Raw genomic sequence first — 20,078 nt, forward strand, 5'->3', positions numbered from 1 at the left:
GAACAGTGATCAATCTCATAACTCCTATAAAGAATACAAAATAGATAGTTGGGCAATCACGGACCCCTGGACACACAGAGGTGGGATTTAAATTTTTAATTGATTGATTGTTTTGCTGTTTTCCGCCACACTCAATAATTTTTCAGTTATCTGGTGGCGCCCAGGTTTTATTGGTGGAAGTTACAATGTAACTGGGAAGAGACCACCGACCTTCCGAAAGTAAACTGGGAAACTTTCTCACTTACAGGCGCGAGCGGGATTCGAACCCGCGCCGACCAAAGGTGAGAGGCCGTGTGATTTTGAGCGCGATGCTCAAACCACTTGAGCACGGAAGCCCTTTAACCGCTTTGAAAACTAAACATCTATTCCTACGTTGATCAATCTTCAGGACATTCCTTATATGGATTGTTGGCAGGGTATATGGACTCACATTTTCTGTCAAAGTATAAATTCTCGGGAGAATAAAAACTTTGACAGGGAATACGAGTCGATATTCCCTGATAGGAATTCATAGAACTAATAATAAAATATTGAGAACTCGGTATTTTGATTATTTCAAGGTTGATCAAAAATGCATTATTGACGGGTCAACTATATTTTACTATCAATTTCCGGTGATGTTCCGCAGCACAGATATTAATATTGTCCAATCGTCTTGCACCTTTTAAACTTATATCATGTAAAACTTATACGGTACCAATTTTGATGCGCCAGATGCGCATTTCGACAAATAATGTCTCTTCAGTGATGCTGAACGCTTTTAATGCATTTAAATATGGTTGACCAGTTTGAGCTCGGAGGCTAGTAGTTGGTGATAACCAATCTCGCTTCATGAAATAGAAGATCAACATTCCTTCAAATATTGTGAGTGTGGCCAGAAGTAGTTATATTTTAAAGGGTAACCCCAAGATGGACGGCAACGGGTAACGGATGCGTAAAAACCAACGCAATGAAGGAAAATGGCATGCGCAAAACGGTGTAGAATTAACGACGACGTCCTAATTCTTGGGAGTTGGACTTATTTTTGAGCAGTTGTGAAGTCAGGTTAACGATTTATATATGTTAGTAAAGATTAATATTCTGACTTTCGACTGAGAAAACTTTTGATGCATTATCAGGATTAATACCATTTTGAAAGTTTGAAGGAGCAACCGAGAGTTAATCGCAGCTTTGTTTGCTCCCTACACATTCTTACACTATATACATCTATATCTGTACGCTTAGTTTGTGTCAAAACCCAGTGCTGTTACATTATCAAAGGGACTGGAAGTTCAAAAACAGTGGTACTTATATTTTATAAGGAGGTTGCATTTCTCTGTTTCAACACGGAGAGGTCTACAGAACCAGTGGTAAAAGTTGTTCCCAATTCACTTCTACGGAAATTCAGCGAATCACGATAGTTCTAATGATTATAATATCAGGCACCATTTTATAACGTTCCATGTTTTATGTATTCTTAAGTGTACTTAATGCTATCGTGATAATTCATTTGAATAAATTAAAAGGTCTGTTTTCACAAACTGTGCTGCTAAGCTGCAATATTTCTATATTACATATAACTTACAGCTTTAAAAATCTAATATGGGGTTTTACCACATGGATAATGGCAGTGTATCTTCACTGAGTTGAAATATTTTGCCAAGTAACTAATTTTGTGATTTTTCTACTAGCACTGCTTTCTATAGTAACAAACAATGTAAGGAAATATTTTGTATGGTAATTGTTGGTAAACATAATGCCTACAGATTTAAGACAAACATTGACAAAAACATATTTATTCTGATTACCGAAAATCACAAAAGATGTTTAGCAGAGACTTCATATTATGTACATTAATGGCTTTGAATTCTCGTAAATGAACATTATTTACACCACAATGTGTCATATTCATAATATCATATTTCTGCAACTAGGCAAGACACGTCCATACAGTATTCAATGGTCAATAAGGCAAACATCATTGTCATTTTTAAGCATATATCTCTTTTTTTGATAAATACATCATTTGGACCAAAGATCGCATGGCTGGTAACGATTTAACAACTCATTATAAAGAAAATTACTTTGCAGTATGAGTACCTATACAATGTCATATTCAAAAAGGCTGTAATATATGTTTTCATCTGATACATTTCCAGAAATTTTAAATTTTTCACCCACGCCTGGAGTTGTTACTGTTGCCCACCACTCGTCTCCGTCTTGTTTCATTTTCGTTTTAGCCACCATTGCCTTATAGACTAGCGGCGACTGAAAGCGGCAAGTTACGCTTGAATTTGCCGGAAGTTGTCCTTCTAAAGGTTCAATCAGTTTACAGCGGTATTCCTGGGTAGAAGAATAAGTTGCAGGATAGGGTAGGCCTGGGTCTGCTGGTTTTGTACAATCAATTAAAAATAGAGCCATTTGATGATACTTTTCATCTCCTTCAACTCTTTGACACATCACTTCTAACTTGTACAAATCTCTGACGGGAAAGCAAGCTAGAATATTCAATTCGCTATCAGTGCTGGAAACCAGACAATATCTCCTTTTATCTCCAGGCAGTTGTTTTGTAGCAGGCTCAATTTTAGCGATAGTTGGGAGGTTTCTGGTTGTGTTCAACTTTAAGTCAATGTAACCATTTTCACTTCGCAGTTTTGTTGGTATATTGTACCTATCCGCTGCTTGGAATCCATTTTCAAATGCCTCCAAACTCATTCCCCACATCTGTCCATGATTGAACGGGTATGGATTGCTATCGGTAGTAACATTTGAAAATTTGATTACGTAACTCATCAATTGGCCATGTGATTTTTCTAATTGGTCGATTTTACCATAAACGTTCAACTGGTACGTGCCATTTGAAGGAGGTCGAAGAGAAACGGCTATTGTTTTCGGATTTTCTCTCCGCAGGAATGTGTATTCATCAAACGATTTTCCAGTTTTACAATTGTAAAACTTCACAGATGTACCACAGAGACGCTCCAGTTTATCTTTAATAATAATATCCACCTCTTCATGGGCCTCTATGACACCCTCAGTATGTGACAAGGGAGAAATATCCCACATCATTGCATTGTCCTCTAATTTTAGCATTTTGTTGAATTGTTTTAAAGTAATGGGATGATCAAGAAGCTGCCATTTGTTGCAGTACTCCAGGTCACCAGATTTCCACGGGAAATGGGCAGAAATAAAATGCTTAGGATCTGTTAGAAAATAGAAATCACTAAAACGTTTCTGAAATTTTCCGCTCCGGTCTAGATATCCCGCCCCCCAGGTGCACTCCACAAACCTCCAGGAGTTCTCAATGAGAACTGCGTTCCATGCATGGTCGGTTTGTGTTGTAGGCGTCAAAGGTTTTTCAGGTGAATAACTATATCCCTTCGAAAATCCCGAAATTACCTCCACTGAAAGCCCAGCCAATCTGAAATTTAATTGAAGGAATATGAAAAAATCCGTTTAATTATTCAATGTTGATGTAATTTTATCAAGTAAGTGTAGATACACTGTTATAGAATACTTAAGTCCCCGAATTTGCTTTTGCCCTCTCTCTAAACTTGGAAGAACTAAAGAAAATTTACACTCAAGGATGCTTTTACACCGACTTTGTGATTTCAGCCTGTTCAGGATATAGATGATTTTTTCAATCACACCCCTCCGTTTTAACTTGCAGTTCAATGACCGTGATGCAAGAAGTGTGACTGAAACTGAACCCGTAAAGATGATCAAATTAAACTGGATTGATTGATCGATTACGATTATATAAGGACCTATAAAGGGGAGAGGGGTGGGATCTTGACAAATAAGCCTTATATGGTTTCTTTATTACATGAAGCATTCGAATATTATCCCCAGCAAGCACCTGTCGTAGTGTGGGACCTCAATTTTAAAGTTTAAATCCGAAGGCCCCGATACTCTCACTTCGAAAAGTCACGTGCTTGGCGAAAGAGCTATGGTAACTAGTAGTGAGGTACGTTAAATCGATCCCACAATCTCCAGGTCAGAAATGAACGCTATATTCACTGAGACACCGCGATGGGTTAAAAACATTTTAAGATTGTCGAAATAGAATTGTCTTGTTTCCGTATTTTTACTATAGCACCAGGTCCTTGTCTGTGGAATTCACAGAGATGTTCATGTAAAGGGACAGTTTGTTGTTCTGCTTCCCATTCATGTAAACACATCACCAGCTGGAGGTGAAGGGCCACAAATTTTGACCCAGACATGGCGTTCGAGGTTGTGGCAGTGAAAATTCTTTTTAAGGTCATATCCGAAATACTCGTGATTTACCACTATTAATGCCGGATGCATGGCGAACGAGAAGTAATGGGTTTGACGCGGTGCCAGGTCGATAATCGAACACCAGTCCTACGATTTGGAAGTGAGCACCTAACAATGTGATAAAGATGTGTAAATATCTAGTGTCATTATCAAATCATAGATTAGTTGTTAGATAGAGAGCAAATTCTAAGCGACATTAGCTGCAACGTAGGGAGTATCAAATTAAAGAGGCAACATTGTTAAACAATAAAAGAACAACAGCGTTAAACAAGGCAATTAAAGCTAAGGAACAATAGCTTATGATCAAAGTACTGAAAGTACTGAAAAGCGCTAAGCTGACTTTATGAATTCTGTCTGTAATGTTAATGAGCAGGAACAACAGTAAAAAAAAAAAAATCATGCGTAATTCTTTATTTCCGCACAACTACATAATACATGTTCTGTAAGGAAATAACAAATATGGATGGGAAACAATGTCCTGAAACTTTTCACCATGTTGAAAAATAAACTTTATATGATGTTAAAAACAATGGTCACTATGATAATTTTGGACCTACCCGGAACTAAAACCCTGTCCTTGGATCATGAAATTTACAATTTTGGTAAAGGACACCTTATACATATCTATATAATAAGAATTTAGTATCAATAGCATTACCACCGCTGCGGTGGTCTAGAGGTAGAGCATTCGCCCTGTATGCGGACGGTCGGGGTTCGAAGCCCGGCCGCGACAGACCTAGGTCATTAAAACAGGTAGTGACAGTTTCATCGCAAAACGCTGGGCATCAGGTGTGAATGTCACGGGTCCTCGGAGATGACCTTAAAAACGAATGTCCCGTGTCACAGTAGGTGTGACACGCTAAAGAACCCTCACTGGTCAATGGCCGTAAGTGCCAAGCATATGCCTAAATTTGAAGCCCTTCACCGGTTTTGGTGAGGTCTCCATATGAATTAAAAATTCTCGAGAAGAACATTAAACAAGAAACAATCAATCAATAGCATTAAAGGCGATGTTATTCAAATATTTTACACATAAACATTATATACCCAGTTTGCCCCCCCCCCCCCCCCCCCCCCCTCGATCATGAAATGCTCTACATGACTATGCATTTTTTTTCCTTACAGATGTGATGTTGTAGAGAAGAATAGTTTTGAAAAGAACAAGGTACGGTTGTATACATAAAAAGGCCCAAAAAATTTCTCTCTATAAAATGTATCTGGAATTAACCTTAATCAGCGTTTTAAGAAAGTAAAATAAACGCCAGGTATACTATGTCAACAAAATCAGAATGATAGTCCTAAATGGATAGCATTATGACATCATGAATAAGACATTTCTCGCCTTTTTCTCAAAATAAGCCTGAAAACTGTCAAATGTCATACAAATTATTGCTCAGGAAAAGATGTGCGCATTTGTCGAGCAAAATGAAAATGATATATATTGTGTATTATTTTGAGATGAAAAACATGCTTCAATATGAATTTGCTCGACGCATGCGCTGTATGTTTTCTAAAAGGAAAACCACCTGAATTTGTGGATATTTTCATTGAAAACGGCATTTTTGCAATTTTATGCCAACTTCAAGCTCTCGTCATATGACACAAATCATTTTGCTGATCAAACTGAGTGAATTTTGGGTTTGCTAAACTATTCCTTAATTGAATGCCAGGATTTGAGCTCCAAGTGAAATCATCAATATTTTGGGCCAGATGACTGTAGAAACTGTACCTACTTCTTTGTCAAGTTTTGTTGAAAATGTGTAAACAGGTGTAATGTTAGTTTTCGGTAAAAGGTGTTCAGTTGTTATTACACAACGAGCGCTGATCAATTACAATAGAAATGAATGAACACTTTGAAGCCCATCATCATTCACAAGAAATAATATCTAATAAATAACTTACTGTTGTGTTCCAGTTTAATAGTGTATGAAACATTTTTAGAATACAAATAAAACTAGATGCTGTCATAAGACAGTAATACCCGCACACAAGTGTTTGCCTTTAAATATACTCTTCGTCATATTGGTGTTACTGGCAAAGAAGCCACAATCGTTATTTCATAATTTACTTGATTATACATGATTAAATTAAGCATAAAATCCTCAGATGAGAATGTAGCCGATGGGCTTCCGGGGGGTATACATTACTACTTACATATTTTCATGCCGATTTCAGATGTTTTACTTATTTTATACATTAACATGCATTAGATGGTGGCTAAGTTAAGTGACATTGCTGCAGTAATGCATAAATATAATTATAGCGGTAATGTATACAGTACTATACTATCTAAGCATGAGGCAGTATTTGTCGGTAATTTTGAAAATATAGCGGTAATTTAGTGCACCTGGGCCTCTTTATATTAGTATTTCATATACATGTAAATAAATCATAACTTAAGAAAAAATAAAATCTGTTTGAAAAGGAGTTGTGGAAGGAATATTTTATGGGAGTATAATTATTTACATTTAATTAAAATGAAGTATCACCAAATATGAATTGGTATGCATCGGTGGTTACTAAAGTGAGAATAATGATTAACAGTTTAGGGGAATGGAACCCCCACTCAAAATCAAAATAATAATGAGCCACCCTGGAAACTGGGGGGTTTTTTTGTTTGTTTTTTTTTTTGGTTATTTTTTTTTTTTTTTTTTTTAATTGTTTTTCTTTCCTTTTCTTTCTTTCTTTTATTTTTGATTGTTTGTTAGGGGATTGGGGTGTTTTGCTTGTTATTATTTCTTTTCGAAGACATGATTATTATGATATTTTTGTATCAGTATACATATTTATGTGTCTGTATTTTTTTTCATCAGTTTTACTACTTTAATACAAAAATAGATAGATAAACAATTTTAACATTTAATCAGCTTTTGATTTTTTAAAGCGGAGTAATATTTTTTAGTAAAATATTAAAATGATATATGATTTATAGAAAAACACAATCATAAGTCTGAACAATTTTAACAAATATGAGGAATGTAGTGCAGAAGTATTACACATATTTAGATTTAAAAAATATGTTCAAGTTTACTTTTACATTTCTCAACCCTCATTTGACCCCAGGGGTGAAAATAAAAATTCCAAAACTTTATTGCACATCTACAGGACACCAGCAATCATCATCGAAAAGATCATTAGGATACTGCTTATAATGAAAGAGGAGTTCTGGGAACCAGGGTTCTTTTGTGCAAAAAAACGTAATTTTTCGACCCTCATCTGACTCCAGGGGTGAAAATGAAGATTCCAAAACCTTATTGCACATCTATAGGACACCAGCAATCATCTTCCAAAAGATTATTAGGCTACTGTGTAAAATGTAAGAGGAGTAAGGACCGCAAAATTCCGGAAAAATTGAATTGTACTTCAGAATATTCAAGCATGTCAAAATCGTCATTCTCATGATCAATAACTGCATTTATCTTAATGGGATAAATTTGAGTATTCATGTCAAAACACACCAACATAATAATGCAGGTCTATGAAACACTTTACATCCAGAAATCATTTAAATGCATACATAAACATGCATCTGTATGACTTGTACTACAGAGTCCAGTGCTATCTGTATACAACAATCAAACCATGAAAGTCGAATTATTTTTTGTAATCAATAATGAAGTTGATTTCAATTCAAAATCAGGATGGAGGGAATGTGAATCCAAATAAGTCAAATAAATACATGTATAATTGAAAACAAAATTTAGGAAGTAATTTAAAAAAAGATGTTCATCATACATGTGATATAGTTCGTCAATACAACCCATCATTGGGTCAAATGCTGTCTGGCGTGTTTCATGCCGATTGTTAGGCCGCTCTTGGCACCATGATTTTGACTACGGATAACTCCGTTTACCTGATCAGGATATAGGGGAAAAAAGCAAAAGCTTGTGTAGGAGTTCTATAAATATGGGGGGAAAACGTAACAGAAGTGACTCGCAATAAACATACAATATTTACAACATATGTAAATGTATAAGCTCAATGATTGATTGGTTGTTTTGCTGATTTCCGCCACACTCAACAATTTCTCAGTTATCTCGTGGCGCCCAGTTTTTATTGGTGGAAGAGAGAACCCAGACACAATATACATGTACCTGGGAAGAGACCACCGACCTTCCGAAAGTAAACTGGGAAACTTTCTCACTTACCGGCGCGAGCAGCAGGATTCGAACCCGCGCCGACCAGAGGTGAGAGGCCGTGAGATTTTGAGCGTGATGCACTAACCACTCGGCCACGGAGGCCCCTATAAGCTCAATGAGAATCCCAAGCTAAGCACTTAAAAGTTAATACAAAAGTAATTTTCAAACGGTAATGTTGAAACCGCTCTGTTATACGCAACTAAGCTTGACTGGCCCCTTAATTAATAAAGAGATTGCGGAATAGGCAGAACCAGTCTAATATCAACAAGTTTAGCTTAGGGAGTCTAAGCCAGTGAAATTTCCATAATCAAATCACCTTCATATCTAAAAATGCTGTAAACTCATACACGGACTATATACCATATCTATTTGGTATCATCATATTCCAGACCTGGAGAGGGTATCGGTCTCCATGATCTTTAATAAAAATCTTCACTACTAATATTGTTCCTGTGAAAAATTATGAAGAGGCATCTCGCCGAAAAACTATATGCATTTTTTATGTGAAAAGATCGTTCAACGAAAACAAAATGTGGGGACGGGGAACAACGACATTAAATTTTTATGTTTGGAAATACATGAAGCATATACTTGTCATTGTCAATTGTTTGTTTGAAGTACAAACAAATAAAAAACACGATTACTTTTCATTGCGTGTAGCGTGGTGTGGACCGCAAACCATTTTACATTCATGCTTGACACAATGGCAACGTTTATCTAACACTTGTTCTAACCATATGTATTTCAGTAGTTTTGAAGACTTGAAACCGGGGCATTGTTTTCCGTAAACGCAGACCTATAATGTTTAACCTTTTGTCTTTTTCCCTCCCCAAAGATCATTATTCTCAGTCTCATTTTTGAAACTGAAAAACGAAATCAAATTTGATTGTGTTGACGATGATTCTGAAGAATATCTTGGTCGTTTAGAAATGGTAAGGTAAGCCTAACATCGTTACATGCTTTAAATTTCTGCATGACCTACTTACATATATGATCGGGGGAGGTGTAATCAGTTAAGCAATATCGTCCCTCTGAGACACCGATCTCTGTCCTTCGCTGTCAAAACATAATCGTACACAAGTTCTTTCTCGTTCACGATCGACGCGGATCTTACTGTGTAGTTAAATTTTTTAAAGTGTTGCACACATTTTTGCTGTGTCGGACAAAATTTTTACTGAGTCGGAATAGCAGTCAAACCACAAATGGAAAACCCTCATGACTCGTGTATAGCTTAATGACGTGGCTTCTATCTATAGATGCGATTTCCTTGACCTCTAACCGCTATGCAAGGTTATAATGCAAAGGCACCCTAGCCAAAACGGTTTCATGTACAGATTTGTATTGATTTTTAAATTTTGTATATCTTAATAAATTACTTTAATTATAACAGACGCAGGTTCAAACGGGAATTTGAACTGAATAATGACCTGCTTCTGTATCTCACTTTCCCCCAGAATGAGGGCAAAAATGTCACCTTTTTATACATATTTTATCCACTGTCCAACAAACTGTATTTCCGGAAAAAAATTTCCCCTGCGGATATGAATGTAAACCCCGTACTAGATCGGTTGCAAAATTACGACTACTTTAAACACGACCTCTTTACTACAGTGATGCATAAATTTGCCTTTAGGTGGCGATAAACCGGAAACGCGATGACGAAAGCAAAATCCAACTGGTGGCAATAAAGCAGCTACGCGCTTTAAATAGGGATTAACAAGAGTACCGCAAACGGTACAATATACGCCCGTTGGACAGTGACATTTTACCTGGAAGCATATTATGCACTCTGAATTGATACAACACACATTTTGAATAGAAAAGCCTTAAAGTGGGTCATGGTGCACCAATCCATCTGACATGTGAACTGATTATATATTTCTCTGAGAGTGAGGTTGTGACAAAATGTCGGTGCAATATCTATCTATGATGATACAAAGTCCAGGAAACCATTTGATCTAATTTTAGCCCTAAAGTAAGTCATGGTGCACCAATGAAGTTGAAATGTTTGAAATGTGAACTGATTATGTATTTCTCTGACTGAGGTTGTGACTAAATTTCAGAGCAATACCTGTGACCATACCAAAAAAAATCTGGAAAACTGGTTGACATACTTCTACCCCTAAAGTACTGTAGGTCATAGTGCGCCAATCCAGCTGAAATGTTAACTGCACCTGTCTTCCTCCGAGAGGAAGCCTTTGATTAAATATCAGGGCAATATTTGTATCCGTAATAAAAAAAAAAAAAAAGCCCGGAAAACTGTTTGACCTATTTTTTCCAAAAAGTAGGTCAAGAATGGACCAATCCAGCTGAATTGTAATCTGAACTTGTATTCCTTTGAAAGGAAGCATTTGACAAAATATCAGGGCAATATCTGTATCCGTAATGAAAAGTCCGGAAAATTGTTTGACCTATTTTTTCCAAAAAAAGTAGGTCAAGGATGGACCAATCCAGCTGAAATGCAAACTGAACTTGTACTCTGAGAGGAAGCCTTTGACTAAATATCAGAGCAATACCTGTATCCATAATGGGGGAAAAAGCCCGGAAAACTGTTTGACCTATTTTTTCCAAAAAGTAGGTCAATGATGGACCAATCCAGCTGAAATGCAAACTGAACTTATATTCCTTTAAGAGGAAGCCTTTGACTAAATTTCAGGGCAATACCTGTATCCGTAATGGAAAAAAAATCCTGGAAAATTGTTTGACCTATTTTAGCTGAAAAGTAGCTCAAGGATAGACCAATCCAGTTTAAATGCAAACTGAACTTGTATTTTTCCAAGAGGAAGCCTTTGACAAAATTTCAGGGCAATACCTGTATCCATGATGAAAAAAGCCCGGAAAACTGTTTGACCTACTTTTAGTCCTAATGTTTTGGCAATTATTTCTGAATAATTATTAAATGTTGCAGGATGAATAAAGTTTTATATAATGGAGATCCGTCAAGGTAAATCGGTTTTAATCAATGTGGTAACAACTGGCAACTAATGCTTCTGTAACTATATCAGAACAACCTGTGTATGTAGTCTTAAGCAAGTACTTATCTAACTAGTAATCAATTAGAGGCATTTCCATTATTGGTGACATTTGACCTTCATTGGTAACTGTTAATTAAAATGAATGTACGAAAGTCACCAAAACAGGGAGGCTCATGGACCATATCGCTCACCTGATTCACCTTGGTCATGCTATTAATCAGCTATTCCAATTTTTAAAAGAATTATTTCATAAATCTTTATTCCCATGGAATGTTTATCCCATTGTGTGCCTCCAAAGGATCACAATATAACTGACAATGAATTCTCATAACACAGAGATGCCTCAACACCAATATGACTAACATGATCTTGCTGTTCTAGGTAAGATCAAGGTCACAAGGTCATATATCATGATATAATATAAAAGACCTTGTCATTATATATATATATATATATGAAAGATCTTGCCATAAGAAATATATATATAAGATATGAAAGATCTTCCTAAATAATTTAGGACATATCAAATAGATCAGAATTTTATTAAAAGCAAGTCGAACTTCCAGGTCAAGGTCACAAGATCACACACCAATGCATCACATTAAAGTTCTTTCCGTAAAATATGAAAGCCCTGGCTTAAATAGTTTATGCAATATTTCAAAGATTTATATATCAGCATTTAAAACTTTGATACCCTATTGTGCCCACCCTATCCCCGGGGACCACGATTTAAACGAACTTAATTCTATTCTATGTCAGGGAGATTTCTTGTAAATGATGACTTTCCTGACCCAGTGATTCTAGAAAAAAATATTTCAAAAGACTTTCCTATCTGCATGTACGTTCATCAGCATGCAAAACTTTAAACCCTTATTGTGGCCCCACAATATCCCCTGGGACCTAACTGGAATCTACTCTGTGTCAGGAAGCTTTCAAGTAAATTTCCGCTTTTCTGGCCCATTGGTTGTTGAGAAGATTGCCTCACCTTACCCCAAAGGGCTATGATTTTAACAAACTTGAATCTGCACTATGTCAGGAAGCTTTTATGTAAATTTTTAACTTTTCTGACCCATCAGTTCTTGAAAACATTTTTAAAGATTTTCCTAATTTTCGCATATAAATGATTTTAACGAACTTAAATCTGCGCTATGTTCGAAAGCTTTCCTGTAACCAACTTTTCTGGCCCAATGGTTCTTGAGATTTTTGAATGACCCCACCCTATTTATGTTTCTTCTTGATTAACTCCCCCTATGAAACGACATGCATGACCCTTCAAACTTGAATCCCCTTCGCCCAAGAATGATTTGTAGCAAGTTTGATTGAAATTGGCCCAGCGGTTCTGGAAAACAAGATGAAAATATGAAAACTTTACGGACAGACAGATGACTGACAAAAAGTGATCAGAAAAGCTCACTTGATGTTTTAGCTCAGATGGAGATCCCATTGAATAAGTTCTTAATGGAGATTACACAATTCTTACTTGCACATCTCTTGAAACAAATTAGCGTATCCACTGCAAACTGAAGATCCTGATTTCAAAACAGAATCAGCATTGACATTTTTGTAATCCCCACTGAAGTAAGACTCTGTGTCGTACCTGAAAGGAAAACAAACGAAGGCAGTGAGTGTGCAAATGGATATGTACTCAGTTTTTTCCTATCTAATGACAATTTATTCAATAAAAAAAATCATTAGATATACTGTATGCAAGGAAATTTATCCCCGTTTTATTTTCGTCCCTTTCGCCCTTGTCACTGGGCCAATTTAAGAGTGAGCAAAACTGTTTTCTTCTCTTATCTCTCTTTTAACACAACTGTGTCTGGGCGAATTTAAAACTGGACGAAACTGTCTGCAAGTGTAGAAAGGCGAAAATAACACGGGGCGAAAATAACACAGGGCGAAAATAACCCTGTGTACAGTATCAGTTTTTTAAAGGTGTGAAGTAAGTATAAATGAGATTAACTGTATGTTGTCCGCAATCCACACAAAGAAAGCCCGAGCTTTCCCTCTGTCAGACGTGGCCGATTTCAGAAGATATTCTACTACTGTGGGGACTGATTTTCGAACTTCTTGTGGAGCCTTTGAAAGCAAATAAAAACAAGCATTTGCAACCTCTAAATTCAATTTACAAAGTTATTCCACTGACCGACAACGACACTTAAGATAATATTTGATACCTTACATTTAAAGCATGCTGATCTATTTGAGTAAAATCGTCCTCTTTTTCTTCTCGGACATTTGGACTGATGTAATCTTCTCTTTTTTCTGCAAAACAATGGTATTACAAACCTTCTGCACACAAAAAACAGTTTACTTTTCAAATATATGGACAAAAAATGTACCATATCCGATTTTATTTTTTATTTTTATTTTTCCTCATTAGTCTTCGCCTTAAATGACAAGATTTTCACCTTTGTCTTTTTCAGAACTGTCTTCATAAGCCACATCGTCCTCTTTTTCAGAACTGTCTTCATAATCCACATCGTCCTCTTTTTCAGAACTGTCTTCATAATTCACATCGTTCTCTTTTTCTTGTCTTCCTCTGTCCGCCTTATCCTCGGAGATTTGGACCTCCTCGTCTCCTATTTTTCTGTTATTGTCTTGGAAATGTCCAGTTTGCTTTTGATCTGTTTCTTCTTGCTCCGATTCTACAATCCCAAATTGACTGTCTCTTATTTCCTCTGCTTCTACTTCGTTGGTCTTCGGCTCTGATGACCAAATTCCATCTTCATCGCTTTCAAAACTGTCTTGATCATCATCGTCTTCTTCTTGTCTTCCTCTGTCCACTTTATCCTCGGAGATTTGGACCTCTTCTACTATTTTTCTGTTATTGTCTTCGAAATGTCCAATTTGCTTTTGATCTGTTTCTTCTGCATGCTCCAGATGTTTTTCTTCCCTTCCTACTATGACCCTAACTTGGTTGTTTGTAATGTTCCTTATATTATCCTCTTCCTCGTCGTTGGTCTTTGGGTCTAATGCCCTAATCTCATCTTGCTCTTTCTCAGAACTGTCTCCAGAATCCACATCATCCTCTTCTTCTTGCCACGATTTGCTCACTTTATCCTCAGCGATATGGACATCTCTTTTTGTGTTATTGTCTTCGAAACGTCCAGTTTGCTTTGGATCTGTTTCTTGTTGTTCTGACTGTTTTCCTTTCTTTACTACTACAATACATGTTCATGGTAAATAAAACAGATTGATGAAAATGCTTAATTACTGACAAATACAAAATAACTATTTGTGCTAGCATTGATATTTCTATGTCATAGCTTCGGTATTACGTCGTTGCAGTCGCTACACGTAGGATGACCAATATGAGAATGTCTACACTGTGTGCCTTGAATCCTATACCGTTCTTTCCCCTATCTTTTCAGTATTTACTTCTATAAACGAAAATTCATGTTTGAATGGTCCATCACTTCCTCTGTCGTGTATTACCTGTGACAATACCTAACCCATGAAGTAGGTCAACAACAGTTTTTCCTGCAGTGACAGGCTTTGTGTAATATATAGAAAATATTTAAAATACACACAAACTGCCCAGATCGTGCCATTGACGTTAACATGGGTAGTGATTGCTCCTTCGCCAAGCGCTCGGCACTTAGAGGCGAGAATCACCGTATTCACGGGTCTTTCTGATATGACCTTGAAAACGTATGTCCCGTGTCACGTAAGGCGTTTATACGTTAAGGAGGTATTCTACATCGTCGTAATGGCTGACTTCCTTTTAAAACATTGGTGAAAATATAAATATCAGCAATATTTCTCTATTCATTTCAAAATTTCTTGCCTAGCTGAGTAGCTCAGTAGGTTAGCACGTCGACTGATGAACTGTAGATTGCGTGTTCGAGTCCAACAGGGGTTCTAAATTTTTCTCAAATTGCTTTCAACTAAAACAGCATTTTTTGACTAAATAAAATTTGAAAGTTTTCAATTCAAAATATTGTTGCACATATCCTCCAATTTTTCATCCATATCAAATTCCTCTGGTGTAGCATACCTCCTTAAATAACACTCACAGCTACGGCCCTGTGGCCATTTTCATACAAATGTCTTACGACTAAGGTAAATATTTTGTCTCTGTCTTGTACTCAGTTGAGTGCAACTGTACCCCGAGTAAGAATGCAAGTTTTATCACCTGTGTATATACTTAGTTTAATATATGAGTGAAGAATTATATGGAAAAAAATTACAGTGTTTTGAAACTTTCATCTTAATCGAAAGATTGTTTGTGAAAACGACCACTGAGTGTCATATATAGGTCTACATTTGTTGTATTTCACCTACAATTGGTGATGTCTCAATATGAGTGAAAATTCTTAAAAGGACGTAAAACAAATAGAACTACAAAAAACAAAAGACTGCATAAATAAAGCTAAGCATAGGTCTAACACAGGGGAACAAGGGATGACACGAAAATAAGATACCGGTTGTAAACAAAGCTCAAAACCACCTTAGTTCCAAGAAACAGATCGAATCTTCCTATCCAAAGGGTGTTAAACATCTCGTAATACAAGTCCAACGTAGTCCGATCCTTTCATATTTAATTTAATGAGTTTTATAAACGAAAATAATTCAAGCTGTCTGCGTTGTCGTCGATCACGCACAGCAAAAGATAACTCCTGCAATGAAAGTAACGTAGTCCAATCCTTTTATGTTGGATTTAATGAGTTTTATAGACTGGTGTGTTGTACACTGCTTTTAAAATATTACCTTACAAAGAAAAAAAAATCCCGTTTTAAATACCATAATTTTGCGTGTGAAAAATTCTAGGTTTTTCGTTATAAATATAAACACTCCCGAGAGTTTCCGAAAGCTGGATGTTAGTTTCATTGCAGGATTATCTTTTCCTGTGCGTGATCGACAATGCAGACAGCTTGAATTATTTTCGTTTATAAAACTCATTAAATTAAATATGAAAGGATCGGACTACGTTGGACTTGAATTACAAGATGTTTAACACCCTTTGGATAGGAAGATTCGATCTGTTTCTTGGAACTAAGGTGGTTTTGAGCTTTGTTTACAACCGGTATGTTATTTTCGTGTCATCCCTTGTTCCCCTGTGTTAGACCTATGCTTAGCTTTATTTACGCAGTCTTTTGTTTTTTGTAGTTCTATTTGTTTTACGTCCTTTTAAGAATTTTCACTCATATTGCTTGTCATCCAGCTTAACTATCAATGCTGGAGTGCCTCAAGGATCTGTACTGGGACCGCTCTTGTTTTTAATCTATGTTAATGATGTAGCACAAAATATGTTATCGTTTTGTAGATTGTACGCAGATGATAATTCAATTCAATATGCAGATAAGAATATATGTAATATAGAAAATGTTATGAATCATGATCTCAAATCTCAAAACTGGCTTTTGAAATTTAATCCTAATAAAACTAAAGTTTTATTTTTTACCAAGGCAAAGTATAATGAAATTCCAAAACTGCTTTTTCAAAATTGTCAATTAGAACTCATTTCTTCCCACAAACATCTTGGTCTCACTTTTTCCAATGATTTAAAATGGTCTGTGTATATCAATGATATTGTAAACAATGCGTATAAAAAACTAGGACTTCTAAGGAAACTCAAATTCACTTTATGTAGAAACAAACTATCTAAATTGTATATGACTTTTGTTAGACCTATACTAGAATATGCTTCAGTCGTATGGGATGGATGTTCTTCTGCAGAAATTGAAAAGTTAGAAAAAGTACAGCTCCATGCAGCTAGAATAGTAACGGGACTGCCAATTCTTGCATCCAAAGAATCATTATATTTAGAAACGGGTTGGGAAGCACTAAGCAAAAGACGGAAAATCGCAAAATTAATGACAATGTATAAAATTCACCTCAATCTTGTATCACAATATTTAGGTGATATCATTGACAATTTTCGAAAGGATACATCACGCTACAATACTCGTTACGAATTTGACTATATACCTCCTAGAACTAAGCAAGAAACATACAACAAATCATATTTTCCAGATGCCATTCGCAAATGGAACTCTTTAGCAAACGAAGCAAAGAAAACAACCTCTATCTGTCAGTTCCGTCGAAACATTTCTAATAATATCAATATTTCAATAGTGCCTAAACATTTTCTTCTTGGCAAAAGAATAGTAAATATAACTCATACTAAATTAAGACACAACTGTCTGCTGAACTATGATTTACACCGAAAAAACATTGTCAATTCTCCTAACTGTCATTGTGGTATGAGAGAAGATGCATATCATTTCTTCTTTGTTTGTAAAAGATTTTCAGTAGTAAGAAATGTTATGTTTAACGAACTTTTTCAAATACAAGAATTATCTATTATTGATACACGGATTTTACTTTGGGGCAGTGACAATTTGGGTTATGAAACTAACAGCAAAATTTTTAATGCTGTTCACAAATTTATACTTAATTCAGGCAGATTCTCATGATAGTAATTCACTTTATGCTAAATGTACATGTATTTATTTTATCTATACATATGTTTTATGACAATTGTTATCAATTAATCTAAGGTGAGAACCTCGTAAGTTGTAAGAACTTGTGTTCAAACCTTTTGTATATTATATATGCAATAAAATATGTTCAAACCAAACCCTTTGTATAAGAAGATTCGATCTGTTTCTTGGAACTAAGGTGATTTTGAGCTTTGTTTACAACCAATATCCTATTTTCGTGTCATCCCTTGTTAGATATTTATATATTATAGATTGAGAACAAAATGGATAAGAAGCCCCTGTGGGTCTAAGTCGTTCTTCACAACTGGTGACATCTCAATATGAACAAAAAATTCTTGAACGTGGGACGTTAAACAAGCAATCTACACATTGTAAGTTTTATGTTCAATGTAATATACATCCGGGGAACATCAAGTGGCAAGAAATGAAATATATTCGTGATATTCATCTGTTACGGCAAACTTCCGCCAGAGTTCGTTTGCTCACAAAGCTGTACGTAGGTGACGTAATGAGGCCTCGACGGGGAGTTTGCTGTTACGGTCAAAACATTTGACGTCACAATGCAATGGGTGGATGCTAACTTGAAGCGCGGATCTAAGCAGTTGAAAAACATTTGACGTCACTGGGAGTCTTAGAAGCTTATCGCCGAGCACGAGTGGATACATTTTTCAGCTCGGACTGGGGATTTTTTTAATTGAAAGCGCATGTGTTGAAATTTAATTTAGTGAGTTGTTTTTTTTTAATTCATGTTTATGATATATACAATATACACATATAATTTAACGCAGTCTTATTCATAACGATGAAAGCGCTGCTAGTTTTTGCAATTAGCTTCTTCTTTTTTTGTTTTGTTTTTTTTGTGATAGCAATATAGAATGCGTAAATATGCATAAATGAGGAAAGTTTTTTTCTTCTTCCGTAAATCGAGTTGCATGTAAACATACAGCGTTTTCTTGAAATGTTAACCGTACAAATATGCTTTAAATAATGAGTAGATACGAGTCACATGCGTGGTTGAAGTTTTACATAACTATTTTATCGGGCCTATTTACCCGCTCATTGTTCTTTGATCAGCTAGATGGATTATAAAAATTGCACTAATAATTATGTTCCTCTTCATTCATTCATTCGATACTTTATTCCTCCTTGCATCCTTGCAGAGAGTCCCGTGGGGATCCGGGTTAGAATAGGTCCTCAGTACCCCTTGCTTGTCGTAGAAGGCGACTACATGGGGCAGTCCTTCGATGAGACCGCAAAAACCGAGGTCCCGTGTCACAGCAGGTGTGACACGATAAAGATCCCTCCCTGCTCAAAGGCCATAAGCGCCGAGCATAGGCCTAAATTTTGCAGCCCTTCACCGGCAGTGGTTGCGTCTCCATATGAGTGAAATATTCTCGAGAGGGACGTTAAACAATATTTAATCAATCAATCAATCCTTGCCGAGTGTACATTAGAAATACATATACTACAATAATGATGAATCATTCCTCATATTTGAAGATGTGAGAACAAAGAATGCAGTGAAGTATGAAACGCGAGCTTCGAGGACTTCTGTACTAAGGCTAAAGGGAGTCCGTACTGAAAAATGCTCCCATCCGTGCGCGGCGATAAGCTTAGTTCTTTTCAATCCGCGTTGAGTTAGCATTGTGACGTCAAATGTTTTGACTGTTACAGGTGAACATCACAAGTGCTCTATATATATTTCACTTCTTGCCACTTAATGTTCCCCGGTCTTAATTTAAAAATATGTCGTATTTTTTGTTATGACGAATTTGGGACTTTTTAAGCTTTTTTTTTCATAAACCATTTTCATTTTAGAATTGCATATTTTATGACGTTAGTCAACATTTAGCTACACTGCCTTTCAATAAAAAGTCGTTCTAAATTTTCTCTCAATATATGCTTACCTTCCGTATTTTCACCTGGCAAAATATCATATTGCTTTCCTATGCTTTCCTTTTCACCTAGTTGGGATTGCTTTTCTGTTTGGTCTTTGGACCCTTTTCTATTTTTCGCACTGTTGACAACCCGCTGTCCACCAGTTCTATCATTTTCAATTGGATGGTCATTATTTCTAACTTTGTTATTCGATACACTACTGCAACAACCCATATCTACATTTGACTACTAAAACAATTTCTTTAGAACTCAGATTATATATACACATTTAGATCACTTCCTTTTTCCAGTAATTTTAAACTTCTTCTTCGAAGCAAATGATTAACATATTATTCGGGTTTAAATTCTGATTGATATAA

The 20,078-nt window shown here is 36.0% G+C and overlaps 1 protein-coding gene across 2 annotated transcripts; it reads right to left on the minus strand.

Moving 5' to 3' along the window:
- Window positions 1-1,759: 1,759 nt before the first annotated feature.
- Window positions 1,760-20,045, minus strand: LOC125646520 (kyphoscoliosis peptidase-like). 2 transcript variants are annotated; one of them, XM_056142521.1, is made up of 6 exons: window positions 19,728-20,045; window positions 13,783-14,535; window positions 13,554-13,636; window positions 13,335-13,450; window positions 12,852-12,968; window positions 1,760-3,400 (listed from the first exon to the last, which is right to left on the minus strand). In XM_056142521.1, exons 1-6 carry the CDS (start codon window positions 19,930-19,932, stop codon window positions 2,080-2,082), a joined length of 2,595 nt encoding a protein of 864 aa, XP_055998496.1. In that variant the 5' UTR covers window positions 19,933-20,045; the 3' UTR covers window positions 1,760-2,079. The 2 variants fall into 2 exon arrangements, with proteins under 2 accessions (XP_055998496.1, XP_055998497.1); XM_056142522.1 differs by having other exon boundaries at window positions 13,783-14,532; window positions 19,728-19,996.
- Between the last annotated feature and the right edge of the window lie 33 nt (window positions 20,046-20,078).

This window comes from Ostrea edulis, chromosome 6, assembly GCF_947568905.1.
Source record: "Ostrea edulis chromosome 6, xbOstEdul1.1, whole genome shotgun sequence".
Lineage (NCBI taxonomy): Eukaryota > Metazoa > Mollusca > Bivalvia > Ostreida > Ostreidae > Ostrea > Ostrea edulis.